This window comes from Zonotrichia albicollis, chromosome 1 (assembly GCF_047830755.1).
Source record: "Zonotrichia albicollis isolate bZonAlb1 chromosome 1, bZonAlb1.hap1, whole genome shotgun sequence".
In the NCBI taxonomy this organism is placed as follows: domain Eukaryota; kingdom Metazoa; phylum Chordata; class Aves; order Passeriformes; family Passerellidae; genus Zonotrichia; species Zonotrichia albicollis.
Window position 1 is genome coordinate 42,141,354 of NC_133819.1, and position 22,338 is coordinate 42,163,691.

Below are 22,338 nucleotides of genomic sequence, written 5' to 3' on the forward strand. Positions count from 1 at the left end.
TGCTCTTTATAAAACACCATAAAACTATCAAGGTCCTACTTCCAGTTTCTCACCTCTGTCCTGCATCTTGAAACTCTCAAAATTATCAATATTTGAAATAAAATTGTGGTAAGTCTTCCAAACCACATTATTCTGTTTTAGTTACAAGAAACTGTCCATACCCAAACAAAAATAAGTTTTCCAAGAGCATAGTGTGAAATCAGTGAAAACTGAAGAAAGATTTTCACAGAGGGAATTTCTCATGTATCCAACAACATACTGAAGGAGCACAGTGTTGTCTACTCCAAGCTGCTGAGCACAGCACAGGGAAGTTCTTATTTGCACATTTTTCCGTCTCTCGCTGAAAACAGGTAAACATACATTTTATTTCCTACATGAAAAAATGATAGCAAATATGTTGTTTAATGTCAAACAGAAGTCCTTTCAGCTTAACTTATACTGGGAGAAAGCAAAAATATGGATATTGCCTACTGAGTGGCTGGCTTTGCAAAACTGCATTGCCTCTGCTGTACTAAACGTTATTCTTTAGGATACTTTTTCCATCTTTCCAGGCTCATTTCCATTCCACAGTGGGGTCTTGTCCTGTTTGGCACATGGAATTTCTCTAACCAAAATACTGAGAATGTTACTGAGTGTTACTCTGGCCTTCTGATACACATCAAACTGGTGAGAATTGCATTGTATTTCACGTGGACCCAGACAGAACAAACAGTGAAATACAGGACTTAACAGCAAAGTTGTTTCAGTTGCCTACTGGCTTATCATGGTGATAAATGGAAAAACACTATATTGACACAAATACTAGAAGCCTCAGTTGTAACAAAACTTCTGGGGAGCTTGCTTTGCTTGTTAATATAAAACATGACAGAGATTACATGCTATCAGCTGAAGATGATACTCAGGAGATGGAGCCAAAACATTGCAAATATTTTACACAGTTCCAAGTTAAGCTTGAAGGTCAATGATTAACCTTTGAAAAATAAAGCAACATTTGGAGTTTTGTTCTGAGGATGATCTAAGTGAAAATTCAAGGCTGCTTATAGATGAAAAAATTCTGCTGTCTCTAGAACATCACAAGTTTTGAAGCCATACAAAGAGAATTTTGTCCTTCTGTGTCTGTCAAACACACTATTAGCCACATCGGGTACCACTCACAGAAATGTGGGAGTTAGCTGAGGTTCAGATAGCCTCTGGCTTATTCCAAGGGAGATTAAGCCACAAAGGATCTTACAAGAAGTAATTAGCAAAACTGACTTTGCTTCTTACTACCAGTTTTAGTTTTTGGAACCTTTCAAACTTGCTCTGTACACTAATGCTAGAGTGCCTGCAAGAGCATCAGTTTAGATCCCTCACCTGAAACCTGATTACTTCTTACCCAGTCTTTCAGCTACTGGGAAGCAAAATCAGCAGAATCCAGTTAGATTTGACCAGGTGGACACCCTTACAAATGGCAGAGCTATCTTCATGCATGTGAAGGGGTGGAACCCAAAGTTTGTTTGGACCAGTGCCAACTGTACTCTAAGACTGAGGTGAATGGCTTCTACAGAAATGCCATCTGGTACCACTGGTACTGGATCTACCATTTTTTACAAGGCAGGCAGATGATCCCTACAGAAGAATGATACCCTGTGAAAAAACAAGTGTCTCTATCCTAGCATTTTTCTGTACAGGTGGCACAGGAGGAAAGCAGCAATCTTGGTGGTCATCAGATTCAATTCTCTCTCTTCCAGTAGCAATTCCCTAACAGACTGGATGAGAAGTGGTATTGAAAAAGTTCAGGACCTGGCCCTCAGGAGGTCAGGAATCCAACAACTGACAATCAGATTCATGACATCAGATCAATGGCATAAACCACAAGAGTGGAATGGCAACCTGCCCTAAAGACAAAAACCCCTGACACCAAAACTCTCCTCTCAACCATCCAGTACTAAGGTCATGATGGCTTTCATGATTTAGAGCTGCAAAGCACATGTGAAATAATGCTGCAGGAACTGGGAATAGACTTATGCTACTGCAAAGGAGAGATATTTTTCAAACACTGAGGTCCTGTGCCCCCATCTTAATCTCACTTATGATGGAACAGCCTAAAAACTCATGAACTTCTATACCCAAAATAGCTTAAGTGTTCAGAACAAAAGGCTTTAAAGGGGATGGAGAGCAGACCAAAAGAGCTGTATTACTGGCAAGTTTGTGAAGGCTGGTGCCAAAGATCTAAACTAACAACACTACAAAATTGGTGAGCTCAGTAAGTATCAACTTTGACAGAGGCTGTATTGTTTTGCCATGAGAGGTTTTCTGGTATTAAATGTTTGGTTCTTCTTACTCAGGCTGTAGAATGTGTCTTATGCAACTCATGCTTTGAATGTGATTCAGGATTTTCAGGTGGAAAAAAAGCAGAAATCCTGAAGAACCAGGAATGGTGAAACAAACTTGCTAGAAGTCTCCATCTCACCCTGCAGTTGGCAGAACCTAGAAGATGGGCAAACCCACCTCTCTCTAAGAGCACAATCAAGGGAGAATGCAAGTTTTCCTTTTCAGTGGAAGCATCCATATACACAAATGTGAAACCATACACAAGCTACTGTCTGCTTCAAACAAACAGCTAATTAGATTATCAACTAAACCTTCAGCTGTGAGCAACGTGTAGGCTCTCAGTTCTGTGAGGAAAGGTATCCTAAATCAGGCATATCTCAAGTGATTCTGAAGTTATTTTATTCTCAGTGCTTTTTATTGGGCTTTTGGAGCAAAGAAATTAAGATCTAAGGTGCAAACAGTTGGGACAGTGACCTCACAAGTTACTGTAAGGCAGACAAAAGTAAATAGGTGTTACTTCTACAGACTATGAATGAATGTGGAAAATGTTTCACTCAAGAACAGCAGATGCACTCAACCAATGTACTTACCTACACTTTTATCTATGCTTATATTATACTTATATGATCATCTGCTGGGAGAAAGAAGCTAAGTGCTAATTCTTTGTAAGAATGGACAATGTAGTTTCTGAGGCTGCAACTTCCTCATTATGGCGATGCCATTGCAAAACATCTACATAAGTTAGTGTGATAGTTAGGGGAAAAATTGCTATTTCTGTGCTACTCTCTGCATTATCATCAATACAGTATTAAAAACCACAACTTGAGTTTGAAACCTTGCTGTAAATCAGTAAGGCACAGTCTGAACACAGTGGAAACTGTTTAGTAACTACTGGGACAGCCAGACCTTCTCAGCCCATTTCATATTCTCCTGCAGCCATTTCAGAGCAGATGAATGCTCCAGTCTATAAACTTCTTCCATATTAACATTCACTGTCAAATGCTTAAGAAAAAGCTTTGGATCAGATAAATGAGCTGCCTGGATCAGCCTCTCCACTGCCTCGTGATAGGCACTGTTATTCTGAACTGTTTCTTCAGATCTGTAAGGCAATTTTAACAAATATAAAATTAGGTACCATACAGGCCTATGTGTCACTTGTCTATCACTTTATATTGGCAGGAAAGTGACAAAAACATTCAAATAATGCCTTGTATTTTTCACTGATAAATATTATGCTAATTTCTAGACAGATTATATTACTGTTCTGAAGAATTAAAAAGTTATAGAAAGAGTATTTTTAACATCTTTAATGGTAATGAAAAATAGTAAGCCTTAATACCAGTGCAAAGTAGCTCTGCAATACTCACAGCACATTTAATGAAAAAAAAAAGTAAAGGAATGCAAACCATTTAATGAACTGGATATAGTAAGAATTCATGTACATGCTGAATCCATAAGGTTCACTCAGTTTTGGCATGTAATTACTTTTGGAACAAGGCTGTGCCTAAGTGACATGCCTACATTTTTTGCAAAAGCAGAACTTACTATTTAAGAAAACAAACAGATATACAGTACCTTACACATGGGAACAAGAGATAAAAAACTTCTCACTTACCCAAGGAACAAAAGGAAGAGATGTATTCTTTGAGAAGGATAAGGAAATCAAGATCTATTACTTACATGATCACATGAATAAATACAATCAAAATGGTACATATCTGACAACAAACCTTTTCAGTATTATTTGAAGAGTCTGGCTAGTAGTCCTTGAACTTTGAATATCACTGGCATTTGAAACAAGAAATATTTCAATGGCCAACAGCATCTCAACTTCAGACAGGTAAGAGGGAACCTTCAGAAGTTTGTGATATAAATTTCCCTGCAGCTCTGGGTAGCAACCCAGTGATAAAGCATCTGAGAGTAAATGCAGAAAATGAGGAATCAGGATTACCAATACTAAACACAGATCTCTCTTCTGTGTGACTAAATGTGGAAAAACCCCAACCCCCAAGCCTTAATGGATTTTACCATTTCACCTATGAAATGGCCTGACCGGAGAACACAGCACACAGCACTCACACTAATATTCACAGTTGTAAAATGTTGGGATTTTTTTTCAATGAGTTTTATCAGCTATGATTAAAAAGCTGTGTTAGAAGTCTGGAGACAGCAAGTCTGTGATAACACAAGTACCATTTAGGCAGGTCAGAACAGAAGCTGTTAATCATGGTCAAAGTGAGAGAACATTTGAACAGCATCTCCTGCTTTGTTCCCCCTTCTTCTGTCAAGTGATCCCAGCAACCCAACATAGCATTTCAGGGAAAAAAAAAAAAAAGAGATGAGGAAAAACTCTAATTCCAATGTTAACAAAACCAAGTATCCATGCCAGAAAGGATGGTCTCTTAAAGCAGTCTGCAAACCGCAATGATTCTAAGGCAGAACCAAAAAGTAAATAATGTGACTGTATGGAGAGACCCTCTTCAGAATGGCTCATCCAGTATTACCTTAGCTCAGAAATGGGGAGTTGAAAACAATTACAGACTATCAGTTTTTAGTTGAAAGGAATTTTCTTCTAGTTAGGATAAAATAATTAGCTAGACTTCTCAAATCTTAAATATTAATAATTTTACCACCACAGAGATGCTGGTACACTTCTAGAGAAAAGTATCAGGAAATCTAATTTGCCTAGATGAAAATGTGAAGATGATGCACTTTTCAATCATTTCAGAACTCACATACTCGAAATTCTGGAACTGAATGTAAAAAATTAATTTATCACAACTACATTTATTTCATGCCAGGTAGTATGCACTCATTCTTATTTTCAATTCACCATTTCCTAATAAGTATTTTTGGTTACAAATAAATTCCCGAGAGTGACACAGAAAGCAGTGTTTTTCTTCTTACTCATACTAAAATGTTATGAGCACATTATCTAAAGAATGTAAGGGGAGGATATTGTTCAAGAAGGAACTTACTTTTGTAATAGGTCCTAGCTTTGGACCATAAAGAACTTCTTCCCAAAGCTGTGATTAATCCTCTAAGTAAAACAAAATCAATAGCAATTTTTTTGGAAAGCATGAAGTCTACTGCAGAAGATGAGACACCAAGGTTCTTGTTCTCAAAACAGGCATTTATCAGCTTGTTAAAAAGGCAGCTATATTGAGAAGCATCTATAATATCTGAAATGAAATTAAAAATATTAACTACTGAATCAATGAAAATGCAAATCTAGTTGAAGGATCATTTTCTCAATCAGTACCTAAATCAGAACTCTTGCCCCTATCAGCAAGATGGAACAAGGTTGGGATAACATGAATGCTTTATTCATCAAAAGTCTTTCCATACAGTAGTTTGTTCACATTTCGAAGGACAAGTGTTAAGGTTCAAGTAAGAATTTGCTGCCAAAACCAAGAGAATCACATAAAAATACATTCACTTGCTCCAGCCTATAAATACAATCTTCATCTGATCTCTCAGATTTAAGATTTCCACCAATAAAAACCCCCTTGGTTTTCTGCTTCTACTCTTACTCTGAACTGTCACCTTTTTGGCAGGACTGAACAGCCTTGCTGTATTTACCTCATAACTTGAAGAACTAGGTTCCTTTCAGTATTCTCTAAAGTAGATTGTTTTCCAACCAATCTCTCCTAAAATACCTAAAAGTGGCAGTAGACTGAGAGCCCTACACACAGGAATCAGCTGAGGTTTCCTCAGTGGAGCCTAAGTAACTACATATCTCATTTTGAAGTACTCATCCAAAATCTGTCAGATAAATTGAGCCTGACAGAGCAGTTGGTTCTTAACATGGTACATAAGAGATGCTTAGGTTAGCCAGCTCAGTTAAAGAAAAAAATCCCCACCTCATTCACCTGAAATTAAGATAAAATAAAATTAAAATATTCCTAATTTATCTCACTGTATAGACTGTACAGATCCTTAAAAATTTAATGAGTCTTTCTGTTGCCCTGCATAGTAACTGAGCAAAAGAGGACGGGGGTGTGTGCACAAGTGCAGCAAGAGCTGCAGAGCACAACACATATTTAACTGACACTATACTCTTTGGAAAACACAAACAGGCTTGTATAAACCCATCTTACTTCAGCAAATTTTAGTTAGAAAACAATACAAGAACAGCACAGAATCATCTGTTAAATTTTTAGCTCTTTACACAGTATCTTCTTCTTTACTTACCAGAATGTTTCTGCAAACCTGGTAAGTTCTGCAGAACTTCAAATGCCTGCCTGTACAAACTCTTCCTCAAGTATTTGTGCACTATTGCACATAACAGATTATGTCGATTGAGGATGTCCATTTTATCACAGGGCCACAACGGTGCATCTGTGATCCACTCTGACTCTGTGGCAAACAACAGTGCAGTGTTATTTCCAGGAACTGGAACTTCTGATGTTGAGACTTTGAGCCATTAAGAATGTAATGTACACTGTACCATGACACAAACCTCAGAAATGCACAAGAAGTGCACCTTGACTTATTAATAATTTGTTTCTCATGACCAATATTCCTTAGACTGATTCTCTGAACTGTTATATTGCAAATCATCCCTTTTGTGAAATATCACTGCAGTAAAATGGACTGTCTGTGGCACATATAGATATGTATGTATCAATGTACAGCTATAAAACTGAACAGCAAATTTACATCCTCAATATCACTTTACAGCGTACATTCTATTATTTTTACTTCTGAATTTCTTCTATTTTCAGCAGATCCGAGTTCCAAAATGCCATATGTAATAATTGCATAAATATGGTTCTGTTCTAAAGCAATTATACAAAATGAGGATCCTATGAGGTGCAAAGGAACATTGCATGGACCCAAGCCAGAAATTTGACACTGAATGTCCCTTGGTTCAAAGGAAAACTACACTCCCAGCATGGGACAGCATCATTTTCCAAGCTGCACTCCTCCTTCATTATGGCAGATTTTTAGGTAGAATGGTGTTGATAGTAGAATACTGTGAAAGCATCTGAAAAAATTAGTTGTAATATTTCTTATACATATAAAGAAGAACATAACCAGTAAGACGATCACCTTTCCGCTGCCTCAGTATTATTGACTATATTTAGTAACACAGACCAGCTTGTAACTTTTCTCAGAAATCTGTCATAGAAGTGAACTGTTCAAATTTAAGCCAAAATTTTAACACAGGCTTACCTCTCAATACCCTTATTGCTCCATCCAAATGTCCAGAATAAAGAAAGATTTCTGTGGCTTTATTAACAATCTGACATCTGGATGCTGACTTCCCTGCACCTACAAGTCCTTTCAAGAGTGTAAAATCTATCTGTAGCTCATGCAGTTTATCCAAAACCTTCCTTCCCTGGTGTAAGAGGGAGAGGGAAAGAGGGAAGGTCAGAGAAAGCAATGGTACCAGTGAACACAGAGTATATTTACATAAAATATAACAGACTTAATTTGATGACACAGATTTATAGGTATTGATGCAGTTACCTGTTCCAAACTGAGTCAGGGGTGAAGTCTAGTAGAATTTCAAATGAAGAATTTCGGGTTTTTTTACTATGTAGACAAAAAAACTCTACCAACCTATTGTCGAAGAGTTCCCAACACACTATTACCCGTAACATTATTTCTACTATATAATGTTCAATACAGTATTTTAAATATATTTTGTAATTTATTTTTATGTGCCTACCTTGGTTTAATATTTTTAATTTTGATTTCATTCAGTACTACACGATCTAAAAAGATCATACAGACAATTTTCATTGTGCAGCAGAGACATAATTGTTAAACTGAAATAATTACTCCAGTGTAAGTCAAAGAAAACACTGATGATTGTAAGCAGCAGGACACTGGGCTTATCTGGCCAACATTGTAACAACCAACAACTTTATCATCACATTCCAGATTGGTATTTAGACTGGTTTTCTTCAGAAACTTCATCTTAACAACTTTTTGGCTGTTTGTTGCATGGTTTTTTGAAGTACATCTATTTTATGAAGTTTCCTTACCTCTTACAAAGAAAATTGTCTTCAGGACCAAGCAGCATACATATTTTACCCCCAAGAGCCACTAAAGCTCTGCAATAAAGGGGTTTGATGTTCTTGAAGGAAAAATTATATGAAAAGCACATTTAGAGTTTCAGGCAGTCCAACATATTTATAAAACAGCACAGGCCATGTCCTAAAGCCAAAATTAACTTGGGCAGAGCAGGAAGAGCAAATTCATTACTACCATACTTTCTGGACTACCTTTTGGGCAAAAGAGACATGGATCAAGTAGATACTAGCCCATCAGCCCAGGATTAGGGATATATCTGATATATAATGGAGTGAAACAGGTGGAGAGAGGTAAGAATGACAGCTTCCTGAAGCAGAGATGAATTTGGGATCTGCCAGTTTTGACAAAAATCATTCAGAGCAGAACCTCATTCACACTCTAATATGGTGAACACAGGTTGTCTACAAGGCTTTTTGAGGATCTTGGTCAGTAAACTCTTGAGAAGTAGGTTTGATACTAACACAACACTTTCAAAGAAATAAAGATCTTTTGCTCTAGACATGAAAGAAATCATAGTATTCTAAGTATCTACTTTTAGTAACTCACGTTGTATGAGAATAACACTATATGTGCTTCTCACATATTAGGAGAAGAAATTAGGACATGAAGATGAATCTCCTTGAAATATCAGGGGTTATGCAATCCAAGATAAGGCTCTCCCTTAAGATGGACTGGAAAACAGCTAAAATGCCTGAAGGCACACAAACACTGTATGCTGAAGAAGACAGCCAAAACCCAAGCCAAACGAAACTCTTCAGTGGGCATGTGAGCACTGCCACTCCTCAATGCCAAGAATTTAGATTCTCTCTTCTGTGGTCAGGAGTATCTTAACTGCTCTAACTGCTAAGTTTTATGGAACAAAAAACCCTAGAGTTCTAGTGTAGTATTAGTCAAGTGCTAATAAAAAGACCCCCTCTCCTTCCCTTTACTCTTAAACAGCACCGCACTGTGCTGCAGCTGGAAAGGGACTTGCTGAAGACCATTCAACTGATTAAGGTGATGCTTAATGGTTTATCAGAACAGGCATCCTGTCTCTAGACCAAGCATCTCTACTATATATCTCCCTGGCTTGACCCTGGAAACAGACTGAGCAGTGCACAGGTTTTTTACATAACAGAATTCCTGAAGGGCATCCCCTAGAGACAACTGTACAAAAGACAATTTAATTCGTCGATGTGAACTAGGAAGGGTTCCCTGATGGTAATTTGCACAGAAAACCCAACCCAAAACTTCAAGAGACAAAAGGGGATTGAAAGCATTTCCTTCTGTTCATAAAAATCATCCTGTATGGGATGACAAACATCCCTGAGGGCTTGTGGATTGGCCAAGGGGGGAGAATTTCTGGGATGCTACACATCCCAGTACAGCATAATTATTAGCTGAAAGGTCCAGGCCCAAATTCAGAATGGGATCACTGACCAAAACACAATCTAAAATAACTGGGGGTTAATATTACTTCTTATGCTATCACTTTTCATGTTACTTTCTATAAGAGATCTAGTTTGGTATGCACTGGTTCCTTCCAGGAAGAAGAAGACAAATTTAACATTGAAATGGATCTTAACTGCAGTGAAATTATGACCAATACTGTCTGGAGCATAAGGAATGTAAAAAATATCCAGTCAAAAGTCTAGTCTCTTAGCTCTGGCTCTGTGTAATGTTTGATAGCAAAGATTTGATTGTAAAGGTATTTCTTTGTGACCACTGGAGTTTTACAAGATTCACGGAACTTAGAAACTTAGATTCAGTGGAAGAAGAGCACTTCAGCAGTTCTGGGGAGCAGGGAGATGACCAAGCACAGATGTGCTATACTGATTTTCTGTCTTCCGGCCTTATCCATTCTATTTGAGGTCAGATGCAGAAGCACCAGTGCAGGAAATTGCCCAAACTTCTCTAAATATCACTTCAGCTGGGAGGTCTCAGAATACAACATGATTGCCAAGTGGAAGAAAGTAATGTTTCTGGGAAATAATGCCATCAGCACATCACCTCAGAATCTCAGGAAGGCCTGTCTCTTAGTTCAGATTCAACCTCAGCTCAGAAAAATCACAAAATGAACATGAACAATCAGTTTCTAGGTTGTAAGACCAAGTTATGACAGGCTCCATAGAAGACTACTGCTGAGAAAGCCACGATAAATGTGCTGGTCCAGCTGGACAGTTAGAAAGTGCTAAGAGAGCAGGGAGGCAGGTGGCACACCCAGTCATTCCACTAGAGAAAACAGAGTTTAATATCCAGAAGAGAAATTGCTAATTCTTTTTCTCTTTTTCTTCCAGTCAGGCTCCTGTAGAACTGCATACCTTTATCCACTGCAGTACTTTGTGATACGAATACATTACGCTTATCCCAGTCCTTCCAATGAAAAGTCTGTCTGCTTTATTATGCTGGGAATTTTTCATTACTGGAAAGGAAAAGAATAAGGCTTATTTGTTTATTTATTTAACATGTAAATGCAGTTTTAAAGAAATTACACATTTCAAAAACACAGTAATTGTGAAAATACTAAATGAATTTTCTGAAATACTTGCCATTAAAAGCAGCAACTTCCTAAGTCTTAACATCAGAAGGAGAGTAAATAACTATAGTTTATTCAGACAGTATTTCATAGTAGTCCAAGTCATCCATAAAATGATTGGACATGTGATGGCATAATTTAGTAACATCATTACTTGTAAAGTAAGCTTTACATTTTATGGCACTATGAAGAAATTATGGCAATTGCAGAACTGAGTAATTACAACCTCTTTGGAAGCACTTAGAATTTTTGAGCAGTGGTCTCAAAGTAGGGTGTGAGTACAGCAATCCATTCAGCTGCAGGAAAGAAATATTTTTTGTACTATTAGAAAATAAAAATAAGTAAAATACTTTAAAATACAGTGTTTATTTAATATTTAGCTTGTATTTGTAATTCCTGTTTTTGTGTACGGTTTATAGAGAATTCAATATAATGGTATATAACATATAAATAAATTGTGTATATTTAATGTATATAACATATAAATGTATATAACATATAAATAAATAAATTGTGGGTCACTGCTCAAAAAGTTTTTACTGATGGAGGTGCCTATCAACTGGGAGACCACTGCTCTAGGAAAGACAGACTAAGTTCCAAGCTCCAACAAAATCTTCTCCCTCTGTCACAACTTGAAGCTTTTTTATGATATGAAAGTCTGTGGTCAGAAAGGATATGTCACATATCTGGAACAAATATTCATTATGTTTTAGTAGATAATACAGGTTGAAAAATATCGAAGTAATTCTTTGCAAAATGATTTAATATTCCACTGACACTTTACCAAGCCTCAGTAATCTGCAAACTCATTAGGAAGAATGATACAGATATGCAAATGAAGGGGCACAGGGAGGAAAGAGGCAAGAAAACCTGCCAGAACCATTAAAACATTGGGTTCTCGAGCACCCAGCCCATGCAGAAACCATTGATTCTTTGGAGAATAAAATAATTCTAAAAATCCAATTTCCTAAAAAAAAAGGTAAAAATGATATATGATGTAAACTGTTCAACGTGTTTTAAAACACACAAGTATATATACTTACAGCAGTAAAGCTTATTTATGCTATTAATATGATGTAACATTTTCATGTGACACTTTACATGAAAATACTGAAATACTTTTGCTGTTGTTCTGAGCATGGGCCATTTTTATTGAAAGATCATGAATTCTGGGTTCTCTTTCTGATTTCACAAAACTCTACTCCTCCTCCTTCAGAATCTTCCTTAAGTGTAAGCATTTTATTTCTACTGGAAAACAGCTTGTACTGAACATTACAGCTGACAGTATTTACACCTCAAAAGATTCAGAACATTGTAACATAAAATTAACCAATAATCAGAAAACTATAGAATTAATTTTTTATCTCCTTTAAAACCTCTACGAAAACCACTTCTTGCATCTTAATTTTACCTATATCAGCAAAATCACAAAAAGGGACTCCTGGTCTGTCTGCCTCAGAATCCTTGGTTAGAATTTCAGCAATAGATAAAAACAATTTCTGAAGATCCACAAAATGTTCACATCCAGTTCTTGCATTAAGATACAAAGCTCCCAGCTTGGTCCAATCCCTTTTTTCCTTGCAGTGCTGAAAAGGAGGTAAAGGATAAATATAAGCAAACCTGATTCCAGAAAACCAAACAGAAAATAAAGTGAAATTTGAGATATGAACCTGGAATAAGACTTAAAGGAGAAAAAATGCAGATGAAATGCTACTGCCAAGAACATTCATGGTCATATGGCAGTTACATGTTGCCAAACTTGCATGGACTGCTAATTACTTCTATACCTCAAGAAATTAAATTCCTTTTTTCATGTCATGACCCCAATTGAGAAAGCTCATAACTTATTCATCCTATTTAGGAACTGGCATTTATTCAGTATTTTTTTTTCCCATGATGCATGCTGAGTTTATGGTTATTTTCTATATGAATTAGTCTTTTGCTTGCCAGATCACTTGATGACTGGTGTTAAAGGAGCAAAAAAATCAGTACTGTTTTTTCCCTTTTTATATTTCAATCTCTGCATCTACACAGTATGTGTGATAATATGCAAACTATATTATAATTGTGCATAATGAGTAATCTGACCTTGAACATGAAAGACACAAGCATCCAAATAAAGAATGTTTTACAACATTTTCTTATTCTTTAAAATACTGCTCAATGTTGTCAATTGCTCTGACAATTTTCTTATCTATTTTTATACCAGATATGAATTCCATCTGCCAAATATTGTATTAAATAAATTTTTGGTGAGGAGTGATGTACCACTACCAGTTACAAGCACAACAAATGTAAAGCAGAGGAAATAATTGCTTAAGTTACAAAATCTTTCAATTTGATGCAAAATGAATATAAAAAACTACAAGTATGTAAATCAAAAGACTCACATTACAGAAGGGCCAAAGACAGTTTTTCTCCTGCATGTTAACTCGTCCCACACATGGCTTTGCAGAAGCTCACTATATTTGATAATAAAGCCCACTGATTTAAAAATTTATAGAAATTGCTATTTCATGTAGGTTTTAAAGAAGTCATGAAGAATGCACATACTGTACCTGAATTTCAGCCACTGCTAAGTTGAAGTCAAAAATCCATGTCTTTTCAAAATATCTTTCCTTAATTCTTCCATAAGAAAAAAAAAAAAAAAGAATACTTGAATTTTAACACATCCTATTGAACAACAAATTATCAAATATGAACATTAAATAGATGTGATTTTTGATCCTATTTGCTTCACATTACATAAACTGCACACTGGAAATGCTCATTTAAAATCTTGCCAAGGGAAGTTAGCGATGTATTAAACAAATAATTGAGCAGAGCTATTTTCACAGATGCTGCATATTTGGTTTCCACTAAGAATCAAAGGTATGTTTATGAATCACAAATTTAGTTTCTCAACTTTTTTGTATGTGTATTTGATGCAGACGATACAAAAATGAAAAAGGATCACCATCTGGTTCAAGAGATGGGGAAGTATTAGCAGTTTTTGAACAGATTTGACATTTTGTCCAGCATATCCCAGCAGTACTCAAAAATTGACCCTCCTCCCTAGTAGTGTTGGCACAAATGTTTATGTAGTCACACTGTAAAGGAAACTAGAAAACTACTTCAGATTATAACTAATCCTTGAAGGGTTGTTTATTGCAGAAGTACCATTTGCTCAAGTGGGTAAAAGACACATTAATATTATAAATTATATATTAAACCACGATGTTTCTAATTTGGCTAGCTATATGAACTTCTATCACAGCTGGCAGCAAATTGTACAATGGTGATTGATATGGAAAAACTAGTAATTGTGGTCGGAATCTAAATTCTGATTTAACAGTGCTTGGTCTTTAAAACACAGTAGATTGACAGCACTTTAAAATACAATTGGGCATGATATGATAGCATTTTCATTCAACACATCTTTTAAGGACTCCACATAAATTTATAAAAATAGATGCTGAAGAAGGAGCTAAGCAGCTATAATTAGAGAACAGCTCCTCAAAGACATACCTGGACTTTATGTTCAAGACAGTACTCATTTCCCAACTAGAAACTTGCAACTGGCGAAGTAACTTAATAATGTAGTCAAAATGTTCTAACTCAAGGAACATACCAGCATCGATGAGCTGTAATATCAAACAAGGTAAGAGAAGTAAGCACATTAAAAGTTGTGATGACTTAATGCATCTTCAGAGGTAAATGGCAAACAACATTGGGAAGAATACATTGCAGTGAATCTCAGTCAAAAATGAAGGAATAAATGAAAATCTATACCACGAATTCAGCTACTCACAATAACATTTTTCATATTATTTCAGTACTGGTTTTTAAACTGATATGTTTGAGTTTTCAAACAGGCAATATGTGTAAATATAGTATTTCAGAAATTCCAACAAGCAGCAGTAGTACAAATGAAACTCATACCTTACAGAAGGTACTGATTAATGTAGGCACAGCATTTCTTATATTCAAAGAAGCCACGTGCTCAAAAACTTTCAGAAGAACTTCTATAGCTGGCTAATATAGACAAAAAAAAGCACATTCAGTTTTGCAACTCCCTTCAATTAGAAAGTGTAGAGATTTTGTAATAGGGTATTCTGAATTACTCCCCTCACCCAAGATTTAAGTACCAGAGTAAAAACAAACCTGACTAGAGACTGGAAAAGTACAAGGCCGTGGCTAATTCCAAGTCCTGCACCTGCAAGATAGCGTGTCCTTGGGCCTAGCTGGGTATGATAACAAGTGGACAGAAGGACATGGGAAATAGAGAATGTAGGCCCAAAGGAATGAGGAAGAGTTGATGGTATAGTTTAACCAATAGATCGCTTGGCTTACAGAATATTCATAAGCTTATTATTTGCTGTATAAGTGTCTGATGCTCTCTTCAATAAACGGAACTTGCTGATGACTCACATTGAGCCCAGAGTTTTCCCTGCACCCGACAAAAGGCTCATCCCTGACAAAGGCCTCATTCTGCAACGCTATTACTATAAATAGCATAGTGCTCAAAAAACTGAAATTATGAAAGTAAGATTTAAAAAATATTACAAAGTCACCTACCAGTGTCTTGATTTGTACAATTACATTCAATATCTGAAATACTTCCGGCAACAAACAGTTGTTGAGCAATGAAAGAAGAAGATCATTCAGCACTTCAGAAGCAAAATCTATACCAGGAGTAACTTCTTTGTAATACTGCACGAATATCTGGACTGAAAAAGCAATTAAATTGAATTTCACTTTGGGGTTAACTGATGCTAACTATTTAAACAAGTTATTTCCTTACATTTTAGACACAGTGTAATGATGTTAATAGTCCAAGGTATTATGGAACAGGGATAGAGAAATATGAATGAAAGGATCCAGTTTGAATACAGAGTTAACCTTTCCAGAACCAAACTGACTATTCTGAAATATGTTGTATCATTGAGCTGAGCACTGTAAGCTCGGTAGGTTGCCAGCAAGTTTAGCTGATTTGGTGCAGCACAAGAAGAATGCACAAACCCAGGTTAGATCTGGTACATGCATCAAGGTAGTAAGGGCTTTCCAGACAGGAAGCTCTAGGAAGTGCTGTGTTACAGTGGATGGTCTTACAACCTGTTCCAGTGCCACCCTTCCTTGACAAACATGCTCTGTGGCCTGCTGGTCTCCAGTGTTACCCACATTAAAACACTCGTGTTCAGCATGGGAACACTGCAGCACACGGAGCAACTGAATTCCCCATTCTCATTCTGCTGCACTCTAAGAGGCTTTCAAAACCTTAAAGACTGCTCAGGACCGGTGTAAAAGAAATCACTGTCCAGAGTAAAAAGAAAACAAAAGCCCTTTCTGACTGAACTCAAAAGCTCAGATGGGCCTGAATGAACTGCAGTCCCTAAAATGTGTTAATCATAATCCTTTGCATATATGGTGTAAGGACTAAACTAAATCTGTTGGGGGTGGGTGCAGTAGCAACACTTAATTTCAAGAGCTTCCATTCTCCCCTTTTTGGGTTTCTGATGTTTGGCCAGGGTGTTCAAAAGAACCTTAATAAAATTTAGGTTCTTTTAAACCTCCTACCTGCCCTATTTACATATTTCTACTCCCAAGTCTAGTTACAGTCAGGTATATTCATTTTATGGGGAAGTAAGATTTCTAAGAACCTCCTGAGCTAAGTGCTTATCTAAATTTCTAGCCTTACTGGGAAACAGAACCACTAAAACACAGGGACTGAATGTATTCTTTAATTTGAAGAACTTTTTATTCACTGCTGAAGTGGCAGTCATTTCTCTTTTGGCAGCCTATTTAATTTGCTTTAAATAAGCAAAGTAACAAAGATCATCAACAGCTACTACTATACCATACCTGCACGTTTTAGGAGGCTTGATTCTTTAATACTAATGTATGTCCTAAGAATTGCCATGCAAATCTGTAAAAAAAGAAAAAAATGATAGTAAAATGTAACTTCAGTTTATGCTGAACAAAAGAACTACTCACAAGCATGAGTTCTATTATACAATGAGCTTTACATTGCTTCCATGTAAGCCATACATACTGAGAAATGATTTAAGAAGGTAATGGGGTCTGTAGGCAAAGGCTCTGTCAAATGGCCAGCAAATCAAACTGAAAAATAATGCAGATGCAATGTTTGGGAAAGAGGCTGCTGGGACCACAAATGTTTGCATGTGTATGTATATACTACAGTAAACAAAAAAAAGAAGAAAAAAAGAAAATTTGAAAATGCAGTTACTTCAGAGCTAGCATAAATGTGGCAGACTGTAAACCAAGAAAGGGAAGCAAAAATGTGAAAGTGAAACATGATAAGTAAAAATTCCATGAAACTACCAACTAAGAAATCAAAAAATCATCCAGAAATTAAGCTGGTAACACCAATTGTCACAAAGAATCATTCATAAGGACACAGAACAAAAAGCTCAGAACTAACTTGATTTAATGAGCCATTTTACCACAGACTGAAGTGACTAAAAAAAATCCACACCTAGATATTTTAATGTTATTTAGTATTGGAACATTCTTGTCTTAAGATGTTAAGCTGTCAGCTTTGTGATACCTACACATTTTACATATTTACATACTTCATCTGCAGATGAAGAAATAAAGACTACTGATGTTATATCTTAGAATTCCAAGTTCAGGAAAACCCCCACCCCCTTTTAGAAATTCTCTGTCACTTCTAGAACAGTCTTTCTTCACAACAATGTAAACTGGTCATATTTAATACTATTTTGTGAAATAGTTAAACATCAAGAGATGGAAAATGCCCTAAATTAGTAGTCATGGTAATATATAACTGAATCAGGTTTACTTTTACATGCAACTTCAAAATGACACAGGATTTACTCATGAAGTTCATTATGCAGCAAATTAATTATCATCAAAGCAAAAGACACTGGTTTATGGCCAAGACATCTTATTTTAAAGCCATTAACCTGTTTAGAGCATCAAGCCAAAGAATACAAAAATTATACATCTAAGTATAAATAAAGCATATTGTTTTTATTTGGAAGTAGTATTGCAATGTTGAGCTATATTCCAAGATATACCTTTCAGAAAAACATGTCAAATTTTTGATTATTAATTTATGTGAAGTGTCACTTGGGAACAGGTTAACTCACTTAATCCAAATCTATACTCCCAGGTGGCTGAGGGTATTTCCAGAATAAACTTTAGCTTACAGTAAGGAAATTAGTTTGCTTTCTTATGGAATCCATTTTTTTCCTTCTTTGGACTGACTCCCAAAAAAGGCCAAGATTGCATCTGGAGCTCTGTCTGTTCCAAGTATTGGTGAAATTGCTTGGACAACCACTTGTAGTAGCATTCAATCACGGGACATGCTGTATTACATTAATAAAAGAAACTAAATGTGTTACTCATTTACACCTTCTAGAAGGCTTCAGTTGATTTAGTTGTCCCAATTTTGAAAGGTGTAACTGCACCCACAGACTATGTAAAAATGTCAGAATCTTTAAATTTTGAGTTAGCTGTAACAGATTTTGAATGTAGGTACATGAAAGAGATTATTCCTCTTTTCAAAAGGCAGCATAGATCACACTATTCTGTCATGTCAGTTGTTTCCCTGACTCATTTAACATGACAATTTAATAAAATCATAATAAAGGCCTCTGTGTTTTATACCACCAACCAACCAACTCTCCACTAAGAGCATGGTCCTACTACAATAACACAGAGGTGCTTATTCAGAAGAACAAGGACAGGAATTCACTAAATACTCCAGCATCTCCCAGCCAGTGCCCATTAATAAGGAAGAAACCCCCATACTGCAGCCTTTGTCTCAGTAAGATCAAAACCAGGATCCTTCTTACAGGAATGCTGTGGAAGCTTTCAGATGCACAATTCCTATTCAATGTGGCTGAAACTGACCAAAAAGTTCAAAGGTCATTTAGTGGTGGTTAGAGACACAAATAAAAGACAGTGTAGAATCACATTTCTTAAGGAAGACACATTAAAACAACAAAACCAAAATCCACCACAACAGAAGCATATATCCAAGGCCCTGAAGTTTTAAGACAACACTAATGAAGGAAGAAATATTCCTATTTTATATATTTTTTGTTTCCAGTTAGGAGGTTCACAGGATGAAGGAAAAGGAGAATATGAAGTCACAGAAAATAAAAACTTCTTCAATAGGATAGGAGTAAAAAAGAAAATCAATGAGTGGGGTTCACGAAGAGAAAGAAAGGCTTGCATAACAACATGTTTTGGAACCACTTATTTAACCATGAAATGATTGCCCGTGCCACATTCTGAAATGTCATTTGAGCAAAACAATTTACTGTATTAAGCTCACTGTGTCTTGTCCTTTCACTGAGGACCATGGAGTAGAATCCAGCATCATCTCCTTTACCCTCTTCTCCATCACTGACACATATTGGTAAGACCCACCCTTCCCTTAAATACTCTGGCAAGTATTGAAACAGTCTTCTGTTTACTTTATCTAACACAAAACAGATTTCACTGTTTGAAAATGAAAGGCATCTTTTAAAAAAAACCCAAAAACTTGATAATTTGTACAACTTGCTGAGCTCAAGAATATTCTGCTTTTCAAAACATATGATGTTTTTATGAATTCAAGCATGGCTGTGTTGTGTGATCAACTACAACTGTAAAGTGTTAAATATTAGGAAGTTATGCTTTAAAGCATCAACCAGTTACTTAACGAAAAAGAAAAAACATCATTATGGGGAAAGGTATTTCTCTTCAAACACTCAGTGACTATTATCACTGAGAACTCTGAGCTCTAAGCAAGTGGACCATCAGTCTGCATAACAGTTCTCCTGGAGAGATTTATTCCTCCTGGAATAAATGATCCTGCACAAGATCAGATGCCTTTATAGCTTCTTTACCTGTTTTTCTTTTCTGTACTTTGGTGCCACCATGAGGTGCTTGGCCTATTATAATTTTTAAATGGACAGGTCTAAAAACATAAATACATACACAAACAAACAAAACTCAGGCATACTTTTAGACTACCAAGAAAGTTTGTCTAGGTTTGGTGGGTAGAAGTGTTAAAGTCTGCTGGAGTGCTGTACCACAGGTCAAATCAAATGGAATGGATTTTTAATAGTCTTAGGCAAACAATTTAGTGTGCCTGTAATATAATGAAGGAATAAAAACCACAATAATTCAGATAAACTAGCTGAAAATTACAAATATTCACAACAGCCTGCCAAAGATGTATCACACTTGAGAAAAAAGGAAAAAATGTTCCATATAAAATAAATACAAAAGAAAAGAGAAAACATTAAGAAAAATAAAACCAAATTACACTGATGTATTTTAAAAATTTGGACACAGCATATTTAAGATATCAGGAAGGTGGACAAGCTGCTTTAGGTGTTAATTTTTCTAGCAACCATGTCTAACAGGTTAACTGCAAGTAATTTTTTTATATTTTGATTCAGAAATTTTTTACTTACTGACATCAATGATAAAATTGCACTCATACCAGTAAGATGGTAGGTAAGAAATAAATCTTGTAAGACCTGATGAGGACAAGTTAGGCATTCGTTATTGGTTACCTGCTTTGATGTTTTTATTTACTTTCAGTTAACTTACAAAACTTTCATACAGCAAATTTCAAAATTTTTTTACTTGTCAGTACAACTAGCTTGCCTTGCACATTTCTTGGAAGCATTAAACTCAAATGCCTCTCTTAAATGATCTGAAAATGATTTGAAAATTTGCCCATCATTGGAAAAATATTCTTGCTTGCAAATATTATGAGAATTGCTGCTCTATTTAAGAAGATTACAGCATCTTAAAACAAACACGCCTACTGTTGCACCCAATATGCACAAGGTAATATACCACAGATGGCTTTTGGCCTTAAAAGTACATACAAAGTCTTTGCACAGGTTTGCTTCAAGTCTCTGATGCCCAGGATAGAAATGTCTCAGAATCTGCTACTCTGTACTTGTACAGCCTAATTGCTGATGTATGTTAAAGCACCCACTAGTTCAAAATTACACCATGTTTAAAAAAAACTTTAGAAGATCTTGGGAGGAAGAATTTCTCAACAAATTTTTCATCCATCATTCTCTGATTGATTACTTACTTTCCACATATAAATGAACAAAGGAGATGATGCTTTGGTTTTAAAAAGTGTTCACATTTAGAATATTTTCCCTACTTCACTAAATACTTTACCTTTTCATCCCCTTGTCCTGGAACATGACAGAACCAACATTTTGTTCTTTCACACCCACGTGAAGTCATGAAATAATATCTGCAGTATTTACGGGGCAAGTTAAGCGCATCAAGGATCTGCTGGACTGAATGAGAAGCCTGGAATAAAATAAAATTACAACAAGCAGAAAAAGCCAAATAATATTTCTTGAAAGGAAACATGGTCTTTGTTTTTTTAAAATTTAAAAATATCTACAAACTCTAAACAAAATCAGAAAATGTGATCTATAATTCAGCCTCTGAAACAACCCTCACCTCTCTACTGTACTTGCAGCATTTCTAAGATCAGTCCCTTGCCATATCACATTACTGTCTAATACAACAAAAGCCTGCCTTGAAGACCACAAGCAGGGATAATGCAAGAGCTGCTTAATGAGATGGACAATGAGTAGAGAGGAAGGAGAAAGGTGACAAGTTCCTGCACAGCTCTGAGTCATCATCTGAGAATTCTGGGGCATCAATTTCCTTAACCCTTTTCCAGCGCCCAGCATCATGGATAAAGCAGGCTGTGGTGAACATGTGAAACCTTGTCTGCTTTTCAGTTCTATGAACAACAATAAAGCAAAAATAATTATTTGATTATGCTTAAGCTGAAAACAGAAATCAAGAAAAATTAACTGTGAATAGCAGCCCCTTCATCACTGATTTTGTTCTTGTAAATTATACTTAGTGATAGCATCTTTAAAGGTGTAAAAACATAAGCATATACAGATTCACAGTTTGTGACTTGATACATGGGGAACTGTCTGAATAGCCATAAGAGATTTAGTGCCAAAGGCAAAGATTTAACAACTTACACTTGCATTTTTCTCCATCTTCCATGGCTCAAAATCTCCACAATTCTTCAATGGCAGTGAAGTACTTCTTCCTGAAGATTTGTAACCTAAAAATTAGGATGAGGGCACAAATCACATAATAAAAATGAATCATATTGAAACCATTCTCATTTGTCTTATTTTCCTTTATATTTATAGTTCTTTCAAGTCACAGCAATGATTAATGAAAGTTTGATTAATGCAGTCTAAAGCCAGTAATTTAAATTACAGTTTTCTTAATTATCCTAAAAGTGAGACTTTACACAAACTTCAAGAGTAAGCACATTTAAATTAAAAACTTCACTACTTTATCCAAGGATCCTGCTCTAACTTACAGAGATAAGAAAAGGAATAAAAATATCCAGAAGTTTTAATTTCAAAACCTACCCACTTTATCAGTAATCTTTGCATTCCAACATCACTAGCCCTAAATTTAAGCTATTTTTT

The 22,338-nt window shown here is 35.9% G+C and overlaps 1 protein-coding gene across 1 annotated transcript in view; it reads right to left on the bottom strand.

Annotated features, from left to right (window-relative positions):
* Positions 1 to 22,338, bottom strand: part of TOPAZ1 (testis and ovary specific TOPAZ 1) — a 40,392-nt gene continuing 18,054 nt past the window's right edge. Inside the window, exons 7-20 of the mRNA XM_074539218.1 lie at positions 21,874 to 21,959; positions 21,038 to 21,175; positions 16,715 to 16,778; positions 15,431 to 15,582; positions 14,795 to 14,887; positions 14,381 to 14,496; positions 13,432 to 13,498; positions 12,285 to 12,459; positions 10,659 to 10,759; positions 7,492 to 7,657; positions 6,508 to 6,672; positions 5,292 to 5,495; positions 4,044 to 4,227; positions 1 to 3,412 (exon numbers count right to left, since the gene is read on the bottom strand). Of these exons, the coding sequence (XP_074395319.1) occupies positions 3,202 to 3,412; positions 4,044 to 4,227; positions 5,292 to 5,495; positions 6,508 to 6,672; positions 7,492 to 7,657; positions 10,659 to 10,759; positions 12,285 to 12,459; positions 13,432 to 13,498; positions 14,381 to 14,496; positions 14,795 to 14,887; positions 15,431 to 15,582; positions 16,715 to 16,778; positions 21,038 to 21,175; positions 21,874 to 21,959 (1,922 nt within the window). The 3' untranslated portion in view covers positions 1 to 3,201. The remainder of the gene's footprint in view (positions 3,413 to 4,043; positions 4,228 to 5,291; positions 5,496 to 6,507; positions 6,673 to 7,491; positions 7,658 to 10,658; positions 10,760 to 12,284; positions 12,460 to 13,431; positions 13,499 to 14,380; positions 14,497 to 14,794; positions 14,888 to 15,430; positions 15,583 to 16,714; positions 16,779 to 21,037; positions 21,176 to 21,873; positions 21,960 to 22,338) is intronic.